General features: G+C 42.0%; 1 protein-coding gene across 2 annotated transcripts in view; it reads right to left on the reverse strand.

The window, feature by feature from the left end:
* Window positions 1-20,439, reverse strand: part of cntn4 (contactin 4) — a 170,593-nt gene that overhangs the window by 74,500 nt on the left and 75,654 nt on the right. For both annotated transcript variants that reach the window (XM_014166358.3, XM_014166356.3), the window contains exons 6-9: window positions 9,791-9,994; window positions 5,574-5,676; window positions 5,055-5,239; window positions 1,520-1,659 (exon numbers count right to left, since the gene is read on the reverse strand). In XM_014166358.3, the coding sequence (XP_014021833.1) occupies window positions 1,520-1,659; window positions 5,055-5,239; window positions 5,574-5,676; window positions 9,791-9,994 (632 nt within the window). The remainder of the gene's footprint in view (window positions 1-1,519; window positions 1,660-5,054; window positions 5,240-5,573; window positions 5,677-9,790; window positions 9,995-20,439) is intronic.

Consider the following 20,439-nt stretch of genomic DNA (forward strand, 5'->3'; position numbering starts at 1 on the left):
GGAGGTCTAGGATGCATAGTAGTCAGTGTGTTTATAAGGGGCTGGCTAAAACAGATCTAGGATGTGTTTCGGATGATGTCAGTGTGGTTATAAAGGGCTAACCTCCTTTTTCTCCGTTGGTGGTACAGGATTAATGACTGCACTCTGGGAAGAGAGATTTACCAGAAGATTACGGCGGGTCTTACATTATGGCACTCAGAAAAGCATACAATTGTTTGCTTGTTTGCAGTTTGGTCTCTTAAAGGTGGACTCAGCGATATATGACATTGATGCAGAAAGTAAACAGCATAGTGGGTCAACATCCGCAACATCTAAGAGCGTTGAAGCGCGAGGCTCAACTTCTCAGCTGTTTTGGTCCCGTGGCTACCACGCTGTAGCAGCGTGAAGCGAACCCGTGCACATGAGCAGATACCGTGTGTGACTGTGTGAGAGCGAAGTGTTGCATCTCGCTCATCTCAATAACCGCGGCGCTGCTCGTGGCAACGTCATTTCGCTGCGTCTACCTTTAACAAACCAGCTTAGTAGACACTTTCAGGATATTGTAAATCCTGTAAGGTAAGTGGTGTTCTGGGGAACTGAACAGTTTAAAGCCATGCTCTGAGGAATAAAGGTGATATCTAGCCAAATTGTGTTTAGATTTCATTGTTTTTACTACCAAGTGCACCAGGGACTCATATACTGAGAGAGGCTGAACAAGCCAAGCAGGAAATACACTGCTTTGTCAGTACAATGTTTATTACAGTAATTGAAGTTCATAAAACTATCTGCATTGGGTATGCCAGTGAAATGAGAATCATGTCTGTTAGGCACAATGCATTTATCTGTTCTATCATCCTGAATCAGCTCCAATTCTCTCCACTGTGAGCTAAACGTAGAACTACAGTAGGGCACTGGAAACTTCCAAAGTTTACCAGTAAACTACCAGTATTTTGGTAACTTTCAAGGAATATATGGCATTTTATCAGATGACATCTACTGGTCTTTTTGGGTGCTTCGGATTATCACAGGTGTCTGTAATTGTCTCTGGCTGTCTGTGGCCTTATCACATGCAAAATAGAACACAATCTAATAAGATCATTTTAAAATAAACATTTGAATGACAGAGCTGTAAAACATTATCCTAAATATAAACCATCAACTTAGTAAATACCATTGCTGTTTAACATGAGGGTTTCAACATGAAATATCCTTTATATTTTTTTTTACACACTTCTTTTTACTTTGTCAATATGTCTTTGTTGTAAATGTTTTGGTTCCAAACTGGAGGCAGTTGTGAAGTAATACAGGCAGTTGTGAAGTAAGAGCTACAGATGTATTTGAAACTAATTAGATTAGATGCTTTTTAATTAGGCTATTTTCTCTTGAACCATATGGTCTACCTAGTAGAAACGCATAGACAATATGGACACAGATATAACAAATGAATACTATATAAATAAAAAACCAAAAAAGCATTAATGTATAAATTACCAAAGTTACCATAAATTGCCATAGATGACCTTTAAATTACCAAATTTACCTCCAGTGATTCCAGGTTCTCTCCGTTCTTCATCCACCTATAGGAGGGCTTGGGCTTTCCAGTGGCCTTGCATTCCCACACCAGAGAGTCGTCAATGGGCTTCTGCACATCCTGGGGTTTCTCTATCAGATGTGGAGGGGCTGCATGGTCAAAACAACATTGCTGTGAATTAGAACATTCTCATACAGATCCCATTTCTCGCAGGTAGCCTATACTCCTCATACTTCGAAAACAATGTAGAGTATTTTGAAATCCAAGACAGTTGATCCTGCACTGAAATTAAAATGAGTTATGTATTGTTGCAAATTGACTTTGTGCTTGGACATAAGTAGAACCCAAAAATACAGTAAACGGCGTAAATGGTATATGACTATCCTCGTGTTAGGTTATGTGTGCTGCTGAGACAGTGAACAAAACAATCCAGATGTATTAGTGTATACATGTGTGGGTAGCACATTGCCATAAAATACCTCTCCCAAAAACCATTCGAGTAAATGATGGTGGAATTATACAGGAGCTTTATTGATTCCTACAGTAGCTTCCAAGTAACTCATGACTGGTTAACAAATTAGCAAGGGGGGAATAAGGAAAATAAACCTCCAGATTTACTATCCTCGTAACTCTCCATGTTGTGGATGATGTGTAGGTCAATCCGCCATCATCCTCTATCACACCAGGTCATTGTCACGACAAGAGTAATGGCACACTATACATTTCCATTACGCAGCATCTGACTAATGCCATACTCCCCGACTGACCTTTGAGGTGACTTCTCTGTAATAGTACATACAAATCCAACACTAATTGGGTTCCTGCTTCAGCTCAGCTTGCTTCCAAGAAGTTCGAGATGAAACAGTTAGAAATGCAATAGTAATTGCAAACGTATCCCTATACCTCCTGTGTGTATTTGATGTGGTGCATGTGTGTGTGAGAGCAGAGAGAGAAAGAGAGAAAGAGAGAGAGAGAGAGAGAGAGAGAGAGAGAGAGAGAGAGAGAGAGAGAGCGAGAGAGCAAAAGAGAGAGAGACATAGGAAACAAATGAAAAAGAGAGAGCGGGTGTGTTTGCGTGGTCTGTGGGTCTGTGTGCCCGTCTGGGTATTAAGAGGTTAGCCAGTGTGTGTTTTGGACAGAAGTGCCCCTAGATGAGATAGCAGAGAGAGGTACTCTGAGACTCCATTATCACCAGTCATTTAGCATCACATCCATGCCAGCGCAATCTTAGAGAGAAGCCTAGTGGTCATGCTCCACCCTCTCCACCTCCCAGGACCCCTTTGTTGTTGTTGTTTTAGCCCTCTGTCACTCCATCCCTCAGCCACTGTGAACGTATCGACTCTCAGTCACAGACCACCAAATGAAAGCGGGCAGCCCATCCCTGGCTGCATCAGGCCCAGTGTTCACACAATCAGCCCAAACATTTCAGATCAACCAGCTAAAGCAAAGAGGGAGATTGGAGATAGGCGATAGGGGAATCAGAGTGAAACTGACACGGGGTTTTATATTCATGGCATTATCTTGGGATACTGCTTACTGTAGGAAAGTATTAAATACACTGCAGAGGGAAATTGTTGATTAAAATAGAGAAACCAATGGCAGTCTATATGCATAGTTAGTTGTATTAGGCTACTTTTTAGATGACATTCAAATAGAATAATGTGCAACATTTCCCCATTTTATCCCAAAATGCTCTCTCCAATCAAGAGTAGAACAACAGACACTCATTTGAATGTAGCTTCGACTGACATGAAAGGATAATTACCATTCACCTTGTTAAAACACAAGACGTGCAGAACCCCTATTAAAGCATTAACATCTAACTACTAAGGACACAGTGATCAGCAGACTCTCCGAGTTAAATAATGCCTTCAGCTCTTTCCTAGGCAGAAAGCTGAGGCTTTCGCAGCTTTGTGGCTGCAGGTTGTAGCGATGTACACGAGATACACTTATCGATTCCCTGATTCTCACACACTGCTGACAAATGTCTCAAAGGCTTAATTCCAAGGGACTTCAAAATAAGATTACAGATATATTTTTATCACCTGGAGAGAGAAAGAGAGAGAGGGAGAGTAGAGAGAGAGAGAGTAAGTGAGAAAGCACATCAAAAGAGGGCAGACCTGCTGCTAATTCGGACAAACCATCCCCCATAGCTCACAGCCAGAGCAACGCTGCTGCTGGGTTCCATTACAGAGAGGTGCAGGGAGCTTTTAGCTAGACACCTTGTAAATAATGGAAAATTGTTTAGCGCAGACAATGAGTAATTTGTAAAATATATCATAAATATTTACCCATACTAAAATAGATGGTCTGTATGGACGTACGACCGTTATCATCTGCTGTGCTGTTTTTTTTTTTACCTCATTTTATAATGCATACAGCTATACTGTATCTCGTTGCAGCTACCATAGCAAACATACTTTCATATCATTAGTCCAGCCAGCCGTGTTCATTTTTAGTCTTTTCCAGCATCTGTGAGTGATTCACATTGTGTGGACTATAAACAATTAAACAACAAGTGTAAGAAAACATTCACGGAGCCCGGCGAGCTATTCTTGTAAATGGGTCCTTAGGCATGCAGCATAGAAAGACTCCAGGAGGGAGAGATCAATCTCAGTGGTACGGCTAGCCTACAGGTACTTACTTAATAAGAGGACGTCGTGCATGAACAATAATGCCGTATGACTATTGGAGAACAACGGAAGGTCCCTTCATTTGGACCCTTCATTTGAATGTCCATTTTACTTTTGATAGAGCCTGTGGTCTCTCTAGATACAAACACCGCTGCTCTGTTAAAATACTGTTAAAATACGGATTAAACATATGGTGGAGTTAATAACGACTCCTACTAGCCATAATGGGGAGAGGAAAAGCATGCTTGTAGCAGGGTTGAGGGGAACTATTTAACATTTCCTCTTTACTTGAAACGTTCTGAATAGACAGTGATGTTTTGATAACTTTACCTCAATAATTACGAGGAAAGTCCACAAAATAATATAGGCATATTCAGCAAACTACTACAGTACATTTGCCATTTAGCAAACAGTGTTTTTCACCTTGTCAGCTCGGGGATTCAAACCAGAAACTTTTCAGTCACTGGCACAACGCTCTAACCGCTAGACTACCTGCCACCACTCCCCTTCCACTTCATCCAGATGCTGCACTGCAGATAATTCATGGGGTATATGGTGTCCCTGGTCTAAGTATGCAGTATAAGAGCTTTGATCTCCAGTCAAGTTGGATGCCAATCATGATGCCATCTGTTGGAGCCCAATACAAGGTCACATCCAAGGTCTCCTCATTCACATCATCACTGCTTTAATCCGGATCAAAATATTAAAGGCATATTGGCCACCAGGGCTTTAATCATTTGGGATGCTCTGTTAAAACGATGCTCCCCCATGCAAAGTCGCAGCGACGCAGTTGATTACCAATGGCTGTTTTAAACCCAGTAAGGTCTCCGTTTGATGCCTCTCAGTCTAAGCGAAACTGACACATGAAGCCTTCCCTGGTTCAAATATTCATGTGGTTCAGGATCACCTACCGTAGAATGAGAGTTTTCCTTTTACAGTGTTCCTCCCCCTGGAGTTCTCTGCCACACACTCGTATGTGCCCGTGTCTTCCTGCTGGAAATAGGGGATTTCCAGGACGCCACTGGCTTTCCTCACGTCCACCTTCCTAGAAAAGGGGATTCCGTCCATTCTCCTCCAGCTTATGGAGGGGACAGGGCTGGAGGAAAGAGTAATGCAGAGAGGTAGAGAAACCTTGTAGCATGTTCATACAAACACAAATCATTGTAACATCGCCACTGTACTTAACCTATATGGATTCAGTGGATTAGACAGAAAAAAGTCAAGTAGGGCATACATCACTCAGCTAGTGAACCAGGAGGAGTCTCACACGGCCCCAACTGTATCAGAATTCTCCGATTTGCAGCCCAGCCTCAATCAGAGCAGGGTTGGAGGCATGCAGTGAAACATGAAAACTCTCATGCTGTTTGTTAATAACCTTCTGCTTTTCATGTATTTGTGTGCCTGTTTAATCAAGCCCAAAGCGTACTTACTTTCCTAATGCAAAACACTCCACTTTCACTGTTGATCCTTTGGCTACATGGACAATCTCTGGAAACTGAACTTCGATCTTTGGCTCGTATTCACCCATTATACCTGAGGAGAGTCATTCACAACCAATTACAGGAAGGCAACAAAAAAAACTAAAACAACATGGAAACTGCTGATACGTCGTTTCCTACATATGTCCTATAAACGATTACTATCATACATCTGAGAAGTGGTTATTTTGGAACGCCACTAACAGGTTTTCTCATTGCTGCTGGTATTCTTTATCTGCAATCCTTGATCACATTTCCAAAGGTTTCTCAGCCCAAATGAGCTCTTGATATTGCGAGGCAAGTGTTATCTGGATGGTTCCCTGACTGACCGTGAAAGCTTACTCTCATCCGTATCTCCATTTTATAATACTTCCAGGTAGCCAAGGGCCTATCAGCCATGGTAAATGAGACCGCTGGACGAGGCTCTAATGGTCAAATACCCAGGGATTCAGCTGGGCTGGGTCCCGCTGGGTTCGAGACCCGCCACCTATGATCCAAATGAGAGCCAGGCGGAGCTGAGACCCGGTATCTTTGGTTATGCAAATGTTTTATTCTATAATGAAACATGTGTTGTCCATATTTAATTTTCCACAGTCAACAACACAAGTAAGCAACAGCAGAATCAGACAACCCCATTGTAGAATAGTTTACCTATTCAATTGTTCAGCCTGTCACATTCTATTCAAGAAAATTATATTCCTTACATTCCGGGGCTCCTGAGTGGCGCAGCGGTCTAAGGCACTGCATCTCAGTGGTAGAGGCATCACTGCAGACCCTGGTTCAATTCCAGGCTTTATCACAACCAGCCATGATTGGGAGTCCCATAATTGGCCCACTGTGGTTAGGGGTAGGCCGTCATTGTAAATAAAAATGTATTCTTAACTGACTTGCCTAGTAAAATATAGAAACGTGACATGTCTATTTTAATACAGACTAGCTCAAACATTGATAATCATTGAAAATTGCAACCTATTTTGAAAGTGGGGATGCAGCTGCTCCACTCGGGTGCCACTCGGGTGCCTATGAGCATCATCATTGTATCATCATTTTATCTGAGACATTGAATTTAGCCATCCTGCTATTAGCCCATCGAAATGCATTGAAAAGCAGATTCATGCATGGAAAAACAGATAGTCAACAAAAAAATTATCAAAAGGAAGCATGTCTCGTAGAGAAAAACTGAGAACACCATCGTGTTTAACCAGTTCTCATACCATGACCTGTAGGATGGGGACACAAGCTAATGTGACCTGTGTGACTCTGGAGGGTTCATTATTGGCATCTCATTGTCACACCAGCAGGTCTGGTGCATTGATAAAAAACAATAAGTTATAAATGAAATAAAAACAATGATACCTTCTCATGCGGCATCCTACAAAATAGCATGCACTAGAAGTAGTGATTCCAGACTATCAGAGATCCACTATCGTGGAAACATAACCGTCAAATGCTGCTGCTGCTGCTGCTTCTGCAGAGTGTTGTATCTAAACAATCCCCACCTGACTGCTTAGATACATTCAGTGTAATGCACTGTAATTCTGCTACACTACCCTTGGCAATGTTTAATGATACGTAGACTGACTACATGTACAGTAAATTTTTCCCTCGATTCAACCAATTGTAATTGTCTTAAAGACCATATTCAACAGGGAGGCTTCGTTTACTCATGTTCATATCTAAGAGGGATGAATTCGTATTTAGTAGTAGTTTTCACGCTATCGTAAGGTACTATAGTTTGCTGTACTTGCGCCTGACATATTTGCTAGATATGGTTCACAATCAGTAGATGAAATGTCAGGAGTATTAAGAACTACAATACTCTACCATGAATAGATCATACATATCAGAATTCTATCCCTGCATGGTGTTAAACATTAGTTAGAGAAATAATTATTCCTGGGACAAGAAAGCCAACAATTAGATCACTCTCAGACAAATGACCTTTCCATTGGAGAGCCTTTGATAAGGCCAGCCTGAAGCACCAAAACCATTGGCTAGTGGGCTATCTTAAAGTTGCAAAGAAACAGCTAATTAACCTTTGGAATTAATTTGTATTCCTTAAAGGCACAGTGCAGTCAAAAAACACTTGATTTACCTGTGTTTTATACACTCAGTGGACAGTTTATTCGGTACACCACCCCGTTAACAAAAATGGTTAGCTCATACAGACAGTGAGTCATGTGGCCATGGCTTGCTATATAAAGCAGGCTGACCGGGATTGAGGCATTCAGTTACTGTTCAATTGAACGTTAGAACGGGCAAAACGAGTGACCTAAGCAACTTTTAGCGTGGTATGATAGTCAGTGCCAGGCGTGGCGGTTCCAGTTTCTCAGAAATGGCCGGCTTCCTGGGCTTTTCACGCACAACAGTGTTTAGGGTTTACAGAGAATGGTGCGACAAACAATAACATCCAGTCAGCAGCAGTCCTTTGAGCGAAAACAGCTCATTGATGAGGTCGAAGGAGAATGTCTGGAACCGTGCAAGCTAACAGGCGGGCCACAAACAGGCAAATAACGAAGCAGTACAAGTGGTTTGCAGAACGGCATCTCATCGGTCCTTGTCCTGGATGGGTTATTGCAGCAGACGACCACACCGGGTTCCACTCCTATCAGCTAAAAACAGTAAGAAGCGGCTCCAGTGTGCACGCGATCACCAACACTGGACAAAGGAGTGGAAAAACATTGCCTGGTCCGACGAATCCCAGTTCCTGTTGCATCATGCTGCGGCAGAATCAGGATTTGGCATAAGCAGCGTGAGTCCATGGCCCCATCCTGCCTGGTGTCAATAGTACAGGCTGGTGGTGGTCTTAGCTCAGCATTCAACACCATAGTTCCCACAAAGTTCATCACTAAGCTAAGGACCCTGGGACTAAATACATCCCTCTGCAACTGGATCATGGACTTCCTGATGGGCCGCCCTCACGTGGTAAGGGTAGACAACAACACATCTGCCACGCTGATCCTCAAAACGGGGGCCCCTCAGGGGTATGTGTTTAGTCCCCTCCTGTACTCCCTGTTCACCCACGACTGCCTGGCCAAGCATGACTGATCACCTACAACGATGAGATAGCTTATAGGGATGAGGACCTGGCAGTGTGGTGCCAGGACAACAACCTCTCGCTCAACGTGAGCAAGACAAAGGAGATGATCGTGGACTATAGGACAAGGAGGGCGGAACACGCCCCCATTAACATCGACGGGGCTGTAGTGGAGCGGATCGAGAGTTCCAAGTTCCTTGGTGTCAACATCACCAACAAACTAGAATGGTCCAAACACACCAAGACAGTAGTGAAGAGGGCACGACAACACCTTTTCCCCCTCAGGGGACTGAAAAGATTTTGCATGGATCTCCAGATCCTCAAAACATTATACAGCTGCACCATCGAGAGCATCCTGATCGGTTGCATTACAGCCTGGTATGGCAACTGCTCGGCATCTGAACTTAAGGCGCTACAGAGGGTAGTGCGTACGGCCCAGTACATCACTGGGACCAAGCTTCCTGCCATCCAGGACCTATATACTTGGCGGTGTCAAGGAAGTCCCCAAAAATTGTCAAAGACTTCAGTCACCCAAGTCATAGACTGTTCTCTCTACTACCGCATGGCAAGCACTACAGGAGCACCAAGTCTAGGTCCAAAAGGCTCCTTAACAGCTTCTACCCCCAAGCCATAAGACTGCTGAACAATTAATCAAATGGCCACTCGGACTATTTACATTGACACCCCCCCCTTTGATTTTACACTGCTGCTACTCTCTGTTTATTATCTATGCATAGTCACTTTACCACTACCTACATGTACAAATTACCTCCACTAAACTGTAGCCCCACACATTTTCTCGGTACCGGTACCCCCTGTATATAGCCCCGGTATGGTTATTTTATTGTGTTACTTTTTAGTTCATTTTTTACTTTAGTTTATTTAGTAAATCTTTTCTTAACTCTGTTTCTTGAACTGCATTGTTGGTTAACTGCTTGTGAGCAAGAATTTCACGATAAGGTCTACACCTGTTGTATTCGGCGCATGTGACAAACAATATTTGAATTGAATTGATATTCAAATGTGATGGTATTGATCACATTAAATCGCACAAGGGCCAGAAAAGGAACACGTGAAATAGAACTATACTGTTTAATAGGGTTGTAGTAGTTGTTGTAGAATTGGATCTCACCATCACTGCGCAGCACCAGAGGAGTGGGCGGGCCTTGGACCCTGGTCTTGGTGACAGTGTTGGTCACCACACAGGTGTAGTTGCCCACATCAGAAGGCTCCACTTTAGCGATGTATAGATTCCCAGTCTCCTGGGAGATAAAGCGACGCGTGTCCTGCTTCACAAACGAGGGGTACTCATTAAAAATCCAGGAGAACGTCAGATCTGTGGAGAAAGGAATAAAAAAAACGTGTGAGATCAAATTAAAACTAAATCTACACAGGGGTTAGAGGGTCAAGCTGACTCTCCTTCTTATTAAAATAATATCACGTGAGAATACAGAAAATACCCGATTTGTCCAGGTTTGTCAGACTGGAGTTGATTTGATGGTGTAGCAGGTGGGTGGTGGTGTGGTTCAATCACCAGAGAGCTACCCACTAGGGTGAAAATTAATGATGTTCCAAGTGTGAGGAGTTACGAGGTGCTGTAATTATCTGGACACACTTCAAAATGAATGTTGTTTGTGTGGCAAGGTTTCTTCTGTAAACGAACATTTCATTTTGACAAAAATCTGAGGACACTTTGTAGTTAATACAAGGCTTCAAGATTAGCTGAGAATGTTTAATTTCACAGAGAAAAAAACAGACTCTAACAAGCAATTTGTAAATAAATATATTAAGAATGACTGACCTGACAGCCTAGTTAGTTGGGTTTTGTTTTTATAGCACACAGTTGGACAGTAACGTGACCAAAAATACTAGGTACATTTTACGTTAAGTAAGCTTTAAAATAACTCATTACCACAATGGTAAAAATAACAGTACAAACATACAGTATACAGGACATTTGTAGGATCACAGAGCAAGCCAGGATCTCAGATCTTCTATGATTCTCAGGATAACGAGCGTCCTGTTGGCTGGTAACTGTCAAGTGGGTAATCTCTCTAGTCGTCTTTGTGGCATGCTTCTTTCAAAAAGAACAAAACACACGTTGTGAAGACTGACCTTTGAGAAAGACATTTTATTTTGCTATTTGTCTGCAGTCAATTACTTTCTGTGCTCTGAGACTTGGGATCCTCAGGCCAAAAGGATTCACAGAGGAGTACAAAACGTATTTTTTTTTATTTGTACGTGACTGAGACAACTGAAATACTCCACATTCTTAGTTCTGTATATTTTGTAATGCTTTGTGTTAATCCAAGCTCACTGCTTTGTGTTAATCTAAACTCACTGCTTTGTGTTAATCCAAGCTCACTGCTTTGTGTTAATCCAAGCTCACTGCTTTGTGCTAATCCATACTCACTACTTTGTGTTAATCCAAGCTCACTGCTCACAATCCAAGCTCACTGTTCCCAGCAGGAACTGAGCTGAGTTCTCCTTTGAAGAAATGATTCTTTCTGAATGTTCTGACATTCTCATCCATGAGTTTTCCAGGCCTTCTAATTGACAGGCACGCATGTACCTTTTCCCTGCTATGCCAAATCAAACCCATTCACTTTTTAGCTGGCTGGTAATTAAACAAAACAGTCTTGGAGGATACCTCCCTTACCCTTTCTAACTGCCTGGTCATTTATCAAAACAGGATTTGATCCATGATGCAGCTCACTCACAGTTAGGAGCAGGTATAGGCTACAGCATGAATCAGAACAGGCCAATCAGCCTCTTCAAAAGTGTGTTTTGGCAGAGTCCTGAGTGTATAGACAAGTGGTCTAACGTTGGTCCAACATTTCTGTAGAAAAGCCAACGATAAAGGCCTGCGCTCCTTTTAGATTTTTATTCGTGTTGCGATGTTAGTGGTAGGTGCACTCGATTCAGAAGCCCTACCCACCGTGTAAGCAAAGTGCTCCCATTTCGAACCATTTCATTTGTCTGAAGAGACTGGGAGTATTTTAATATTGAGGAATATTAAACTTTCTCTGGTCATAGGAACAACATGAATTAGTGCATAAGGCAGATGCGGTGCGACTCAGTTTCGCCATCAGATGGAAGACGGTGTCTCATCTCTGGTCAGTCTCACTGGAGGAAAGGAAGAAGAGACAAGGGACTGTGAGAGGTGGACCCTCTGCTGCTCTCTCCCTCCCTCCACTGAGACTAACGCTGTGTTCAAAACTACAGGAAATTCGAACATTTCCGACTTCAGTACATTCAAGACAACTGAGAAAGAAAAAAAAGGAGCTCAGACTGGGAAAAGTCGTTTTGAACGGTCATCCAACACGGAATTCCAAGTCGAAAACTCAGGCATCTTTCTAGAGCTCTGACTTTCCAACCAACCTGAAGATCACTGACATCATGATTTGACCCCCCCAAAAATGGGGGGGGGGGGGGGGTCCCAGTTGCCTTGAAAGCACCATGATCATCAGATGCAGGTACCATCAGTCCAGTAAAATAAAAAAGCTAATTATTTCAATTTATGCTCCTCAGTGACTTAAGTTTACTACTCATATGATACATGGTGACTACAGTATGGGTAAATAATGTCAGAGCAAGAAAATGTAACGATAATTCAGTGTTAAACAAGATTCGGAAACATGCCTGAAAAATATTATCAAAAACTGTAATTGGTTATTGTAGGTAAAGTAGAGGATAATGCATTTGCATAATGTAACAGACAGCTTTTGACTTCAAATTAAAGTTAGTATTTAGACATCAGACTTAGCATTTAGAAAATACATTCAGATGGGGGCTGAAATCAATATTTACTTTCTTAAAGCATCAAGAATTCTGCCATAATATAAACCAGGGATGGGCAACTTTGATGGGGGTGGGGGCCACAAAACTGAACTCAAAATGGGGGGTCGCAGTGGCTCATGGGTCTGCGTACCGACAACCAACCTTGCGAGCAAAACATTTTAGCAGAGAGAGTTCATTTCCTACAATTCTACACATTTTGCCATACGGTGGAGAGAAATGTTTGCAGTTTTTAATATGATATCTGAGTGAGATTGTCTAACAAAATCAATCAGCTGGCGCCCGGTCGGTAATTGAGTGACTGTCAGTGATTGTCAGTGACTAACATAACAAGAGAAAAACTGATGATGCACAACCAGATTTCGAAATTGCACCTTGTGTATTCTACTATTCTAACTCTGAACAGTACGCTGAGATCCCGACTGTTGGCGACGTGGAGGTGAGGAGCGTCGCCCAACGTGGTGAAAAGAATAGCAGCACATATTTTGCTCTCCTATTGCATGTGCAATGATGTCCGAGGGAAAACAAACAGTGTTTGTTGTTTACAGTAACTTCTTTGTTGTTGTATTATCTGAAACGGACGTGGTGGTTTCACCATTAAGTTTGACTAATATGAATAAGACTGACGTGACAACCACCACACCCACACAAACTGACTGTTTGCTTTCTTATGTTTACGTTCAACAAACAAAATGACAAAACACAGATGCCAAAGGTGTTTTTTACCAACAGAAAGTAAAAAGACTAACAATAAACTCCAATTATTGTAGAAAATTCCTTTCATGATGAACAATTTCTTCTGATTTTGGCCATGTGATGAGATTATGAATGCTAGATAGATATGACAATCTGTAAAGTGTGGGCAAATTCCTCCATGCTGTTGCTAAAAGATGCTACATTTGAGTAGAGTGGAGTTTCCACTTTGAGGAGTCCCCCAAGAGGATTGTCAGATGCTGCCAAAATATAGTGCGGTTGTGTGTCTAGATTGCTAGGGTGGCACAACGCTACGGAGAAGTCACCATGAAATAAGGAGATCCACAAAAACAAAGAAACCGGCAAGTATATCGTAAATGATTTGTGAAAATGTTTAAATGATGTAGGAAGACGGAGACACTAAGACATTCTCCAAAGGAAAATCTGCCATCATTTTAAGATGACACCACTGTCTCCTAGGTTTCCACTACAGATTCAGCATACACTGTATTTCTGTCACACTCAGAGAACAAAAAACCTACTGTATGACTGAAAGTAAGATTTAAAGGGTTTGTCTTACATACTGTATAACATATTTGGTCAAATGAGTTAGTCAATGTATAGACTCAATCCATTAGCCCAAGCAAATTTGACCAAACAAAATAGCACATCCAATCACCATGGGAAATCTTTTATGACATAATTGTGCATCTCTACATTTTTCCCAAAACACAAAAATCCCCATGACAGAAATACAAATAATATTGTTTATTTATCATCAAAGCACTAGTCCAACAGTGTAATTATTCCCTTCAATGGGCATGACAGAATATAAATAGACTTTAATGACAAATGATTGGAAATGCTTACACAAGCATTCCTTTACGTGTCTAATAGTGGCAGTGTTCTGAGCCAACAATTAAAGCCCTACCAGCCTCTTGGCTTTGTTCAAAGTAACCAACGTGATTAATACCTACACGCTGCAGGCCTCCTAGCCTCAGTTCTTCCTACACTTAACCCAGTGGCAGAGCCCCCTGGGATCCCCCTGCAGAGTCAGCTTGCTATAAAAAAAAAGAAAAGAAATATTCATCTGAACATGGGGAATAATTATGACAAGGGTGAACAACATGTGCAGCATAGGCCTGCATCAACAGACAAAACAACCCATCCATCAATACAATGCGGGTTGTTAAGGTTTATAATAAGGGCATATCAGTTGGTTAGATCCTTCTGAGTTATGAGTTGCATCAGTGTTAATATTGGCGTGTTGATTCTGAGTGGGGGGGGGGGGGGGGGTTGTATTTGTATCTTCATCATGCATTATCAGTGTCATGCTTTCAATGAATATTAATAATGACACAGATGTCTGATTGTCTGCTATTAATATACATGTAACGTTTACTCTGACAACACTATGCATGTATTATTACTGTGCTACAAACACAGGCAGCAGCATCCTGGCGGTAAACAAACTTAAAACAAAAGGTATCTAATAGTTGTGTTCGAAGTTTAATATAGTCCCTAGACGTAAGGAAGAAGTATTGTACCGTGACATGTGTGGAGCTTTTGGACAAACCCCATAAAGGGGTCACAAATCTAATTTCTTAGTTTCTCTGAAATATTACTTTAGTTTCACTGAGACGAGGTCCTAGCAGGTCCAATAGTCTGGTGAGCATCAAAATAAGGCAAAATTGCAAACAAAATAAAATTACACAAAATAACAGCTTCACCCTAAATTTGGTACAATCAGTGCACACTGTTTATATAACTAGGGCCTCCTCCAAAATACAGCCTCTCCTCTCTGCTGAAAACATAGAGTTCCATCCCACAGCCTCTGTGAAACCCCCCCCCCCCCTGAAATTAATGCCATTCCAATTGTGTTTCAAAGTGCAGTGCTCCAAAGTTTGCTCCAGGCTCCGAGAATCCTCTTCCTCCCCACATTCTGTTCCTTTACATGACTTGACAGAGTGCACATGCTCCATGTTCTCAAATCCCGGGGTCTTGGGGCAAAAAGAACAGAGGATACACAATAAAAGCCACCCTATTCTAAGTGGATGTGCACAAGTGATTTCAGTCTGGAGTGCCCCTAAAAGTTCTCTCTCCATTATAAAATGGAGGTCAGACGCATTAGGTCCAGGACTAAAAACAGTAATTGAGTAATACAAAGACCAAGGCTAAGTCACACAGGCAGCACACTAATGTAGTGTGCTTTGAGAGAGCGTAAGTGACAGCCTTTTAGCCTCTCTAGCTTCTCTGATCCGAGGTGAATATAAGGAGCCCAAGATAGATATTTGACTCTCCACTGTAGATTTATGGAAACGCTAGCAACACATTCAGAAAACAGAGCGTATTATTACCTCATCATTAAAAGACGATTTCGACCATGTTAATAATAGCATGTGCAGACGACTGTGTCTACTTCAAATCTGGGTGTATTCTGTTATAATGACCACACATTCCCAGCATGTTCCCAATGCTAGAACATTGGCCTGTCAAAATAGGAAGTGCATCAGCGGAGGGGAGGCAGCTCCTTGCTCTGTCTGCGTTTGTATCTGGCCTGGCAGTCTGCGTCATCCCTGATCTGCACCCAGCCCCATCTCCCTGCCTGCCTGTCTTTCTTCTGCTGACTAGGAGGAGCAGGTAGGCTCTGCATGCGGACATAGGTCGTCGGAAAAGAAGAACAGCCTATGTCAAAATATCATTGTCATTCCATAACTTCACAAAACAGGCAATAATCATGCTCATTTTCGATAAGATCAGTCTGGTCATTGGCTGCCCATCTCGTCATGTCCTGGACTAGACGGGCCTGAGTGTACGAGCAAAGTTCATGTAGATCTAGACATGGTGGCAACAGTAGATAAGGAGCATAGCGGAGACAGATTTAGATCTGACTAATATTCTTACAAAATCATACACAAACCCCCGTGATTCATTTTAATGAAGTTATTAATCACATAGAGAGCTTACAATTAATCAAAGCTTTTCCAATACTGAACTGCAAATAAACCGGCCAAATCAGAGGACAGGTATTAATGTTCAATAGGTAGATTGGAGACATAAGGAGTCCAATGTGTTCCTGCCTCACCCACTTCTAGGTTGCTACTGTACACCACAAAATTGAATGGAACACTTTACGGGCCACACTGAAAAGCAATAAGTGAAAGCAATGCACTCCAATAACATAAACAGCACAAGAATTGCGAAGAGCCCTTTAAGACGTTGAGTTACAGGACACATGATTAATATTGTGCCTCACTTAACCTGTTTGAGAACACTGATTCAGATGGCAAGTCGGCATTTATTGTCAGGAATCTTGCCCTGGAGGAAGCTCTGCAGAGTGGTCACTTGCTGGCACAGCCACAAAGTCATACAAACCTAACCCTAACCTTAACCACATAACTAACCCTAATGCCTAACCCTAACCATAAACTAAGACCAAAAAGCAAATGTTTGTTTTCATACATTTTTATGATATAGCCATTTTTGACTTCACAGCTGGCCCATCTAGCAGTCAGTTCTGCCTCCACAATCCAGTATCACAGATTAGTTTGAAGTAGAAACAAATTGCTTATTGGAAATTCGAGACAGTCACACGAAAAAGTTTCTATTTTCATGTGCAGTACACAATTTTGTATTGTTAGGTTCTTATTTTTCAGAGTAAATAACTCACGGACACTAGAGAAGCTTAACCAAGTTTAATTCTTCCCAAAGGGTCGACACAGCTGTATTCAGATAAAAAAAAAAATTCTCACCATCACAAGTAAATATACCCCACTTTAGACACTCCTCCTTCTCTCCAATCCTTACATCTTATGGTTCCACAGGAAGAGGGTAATAGGGTAATAAACCCTGACCTCCTGACCTCAACCCCGCCTAATCCACATATGTCCATCCGCTCCCCTATAGCAATCCTGTGATCTCCTCCCGTCCACCAAACACATTTCAAAGCCATCTGTCTTTCTACAGAAAAGCATTAACTTCCAACATAAACTCCAGTCTCTTTCACTCCTCATATTCTATGCTTCTGATCTATCATTTATTTAATATCGCAATGTTCAGAGTTTATCCCGAATCCAACAGTATAGTGTGGATTTCAATCACAGATAAAGACAGTAGGTTACTTAAGGCAGAAACGATAGGAGGGATGTTGGTTGGGGAGGATGGATGGATGGATGGATCGGTGGGCATATAACGTGAACGTCTAGCAACCCAAACAAATTGGAATTTGTGTAACGTACACAAATACGCATTGAGGGAAGAAGATTGTGTTAAGACACGCGAAATGCGTTGTGATGAAAATCGTGTAACGTTGCACTATTTTGTGTGCCTGTCATGAATTTCAAATAAGTAATTGGTGTCTATTTCACAATGAGCTGTGATAACGTGTGTTGGCCTCCAGAGCAAGATTCATGACAATAAACGTCAACCTGAATTCAGATGGTGCCTCGACAATGGTTTATATGCCATGACAGACCGGTATTACTGCAGGTCAAGGCACGACAGAAAAAAAACAAAACATTTTAATGGCGGCACCATATCCTTTTATCATATACACCTGAGGTCAATCAATATACTGTAAATGAAAGGGATTTGTGTTCAGAGCACATTTGAGAAAGAAGACAGTATATCAATGCAATCTTTCCTGAGAGTAAAGGACACATCCATCTATTGATTGGAGTGTACCATAACCACACAGCCAGACAGCCAACTCTACATCAATCTCTTAGATTATCAAAGAGTGTGACCATTACAGCAAGCAATATTAAAAGCAAACGAGCAGCTGCAATTTCACTTGGGCAATGTTGCTATGCCTCTGAATAAAGATGTTGGGAATTTAACATACAAAAGCCAAAAGCACTGAATATGAGAAGGAACACAACACAATGCAATTGAGTTTAAAGGTGCACTTTGCAGAAATCGCTCCGCCATTTCCTGATTGCTCAAATTCTAATACTTTGCCTAATTTCAGTTTGTGACAAAACAAGCAAGTATAGTGTAGAGAATCATTGTACCATCTAAACCGATGTGAAATATATTTTTCATAAGCAAAAATATTGTATTTTCAGCTGTTTGAAGCTGGTGTACAAAACCGAAAGTAAAACAAAAAGCAAAACGTAAGAATGGGAAGCATAGAAATTACACACATAGAACAGATATACTGCTTCTTAAACTTGCTTTTAATGGGAATGACAGATCTATAACTCGCATGTCTATGTTGATTTGGTCAGCTCGCCCAAAAAGTTACATATTGCAGCTTTAATTCCTTGCAACACTGAAAGCTGGAGTGTTGTCATCGTAATGGTTAGCAACAACACTGTATTCCATGCCAAGTCCAAGCTGGTGCGCTGCTACCCAAGCTTGCTGTTGAGCACAGAACAGAACAACAGAGTGTTGTTTTCCAGGATTGTTATTTTCTCCTTGCAGAGCAGCTGACATGCAGTGTATTCCTCAAGGAATGAAATTCCCACTGGCATTGAGGGATTTGTGTATATGTACTGGGGCACGGGAGCCTGGGGAGAGGACGTGTGGCTGGTGTCCAGCAGAAAGGAACGAAGTGCTTACACACAGCCAACTAGATGGCATAGCAGGAAAGGCACCTGCAATTACACTCCCCTCACACCACACACACATCAAATATAACGTCAACAACAACAATTTCATGTTATTTACTCCATACTCTGAGAAGCTTAAACGTCATTCAAGTTTCCCTCGAGATTGTATGTTTGTGTTCCTACAGTTGCCTACTGTATGTACACTGATCATTCTATGGGTACATGTGTCCTGTGGATGGGGGCATTGTCATCCTATGGGGGCATAGCCATAGTAGCCAAAATAATGGTCAAAATAATGGCCTTCCCAGCATATTTATACATGATCCTAAACATGATGGGATGTTAATTGCTTAAGTAACTCAGGAACAACACCGGTGTGGAAGCACCTGCTTTCAATACACTTTATATCCCTCATTTCCATTAATTGTTAGCTCTCTATATGATTAATAACTACATTAAAATAAATCCCAGGGTTTGAGTATGATTTTCCAAGAATATTACTCAGTTACCTGCAAAGTTGTTTTACCAAGAGAGTGAACACTGGCTCTGTACGGTAATGGAGTATAATTATTTTAACATGTCTAGTAGTGTATATATGTCTGTATAAAAGCCTCTACCTTGTACTTGATACTAATATGGGAAACGGGTCAATAACACTATCACAGTATATCCCCTTAGGAAACACATGCACCTCACTTGCGTGTGTGTGTGTGTGTCTTTAATACGGTAGGAAGATGTGCCATGCGTGCTGTTGCAAATGGGTTCGGCAAATTACATTCTGTGTGGATTGGATTCTTCCTCTGGCAGTAGCCGGAGTGTAAAAATGTCTCTCAATACAGTATTTCGGAGTTATCAACTCAGGAGTTTATTTATGGAGATTATAAAATGTGTCATCCACTAATCAGATTATACATAAACCCTGACAGCAAACCCCTTCTGAAATACGGAGTCACAGATGACCTGTAAATGCCTTTTAGTCAACATTCTGCTGATATGTGCCACTAACCCATCAGGTGTAAGGCAATGTGAACTCACACCCCTATGTCCCTAGCTAGGAAAGAATAGAATAGAAGGAAATCTCTCTCTGTCTCTTTCTTTCTCTTGCTCTCGCTCTCTCTCTAACTCAGTCGCACACACACAGGCACACACACACACACACACACACACACACACACACACACACCACACACACACACACACAAACACACACACACACACACACACACACACACGCTCCCTTGCCAGTAGATCATACAGCTCAATCTGCATATTTGAGCTCACGATGCATGCACTCTGCTGCACAGGGAGCTTGTAGACAGCTGTCTGTTATACATTGTGGGCCCCCTGACAGCCACTCAGGCAGAGGCCCAGTGGAGCCCTGGGGATACACTGGTACTCAAGGCTGGAACCCATGGCCTTGCCCACCGACATAGGGTAATGAATATGAATACGCACCACCCACATGCAGGATTTGATTGAGCTACTGGCTTCATGAGACATAGTGTGGCAATATGGCAGATTGTTGTCAGCATCGCTTGTCATAGGCTGTCACCATCTTGAAGACATGCTAAGAGAGACACCCCTCATCGTGTCAAACGAGTGACTTACGATGTAAATGCTTCCCCAACCCATCACATCACACCTGTGAGGCGTCACTACAGTATGCACTCATGGCTTGGGTACATACTGTATGCAGTCAGGTCCAGAATTATTGGCACCCTGACAAAGATGAGCAAAA

Source organism: Salmo salar, chromosome 22 (genome assembly GCF_965601325.2).
Source record: "Salmo salar chromosome 22, fSalSal1, whole genome shotgun sequence".
NCBI lineage: Eukaryota > Metazoa > Chordata > Actinopteri > Salmoniformes > Salmonidae > Salmo > Salmo salar.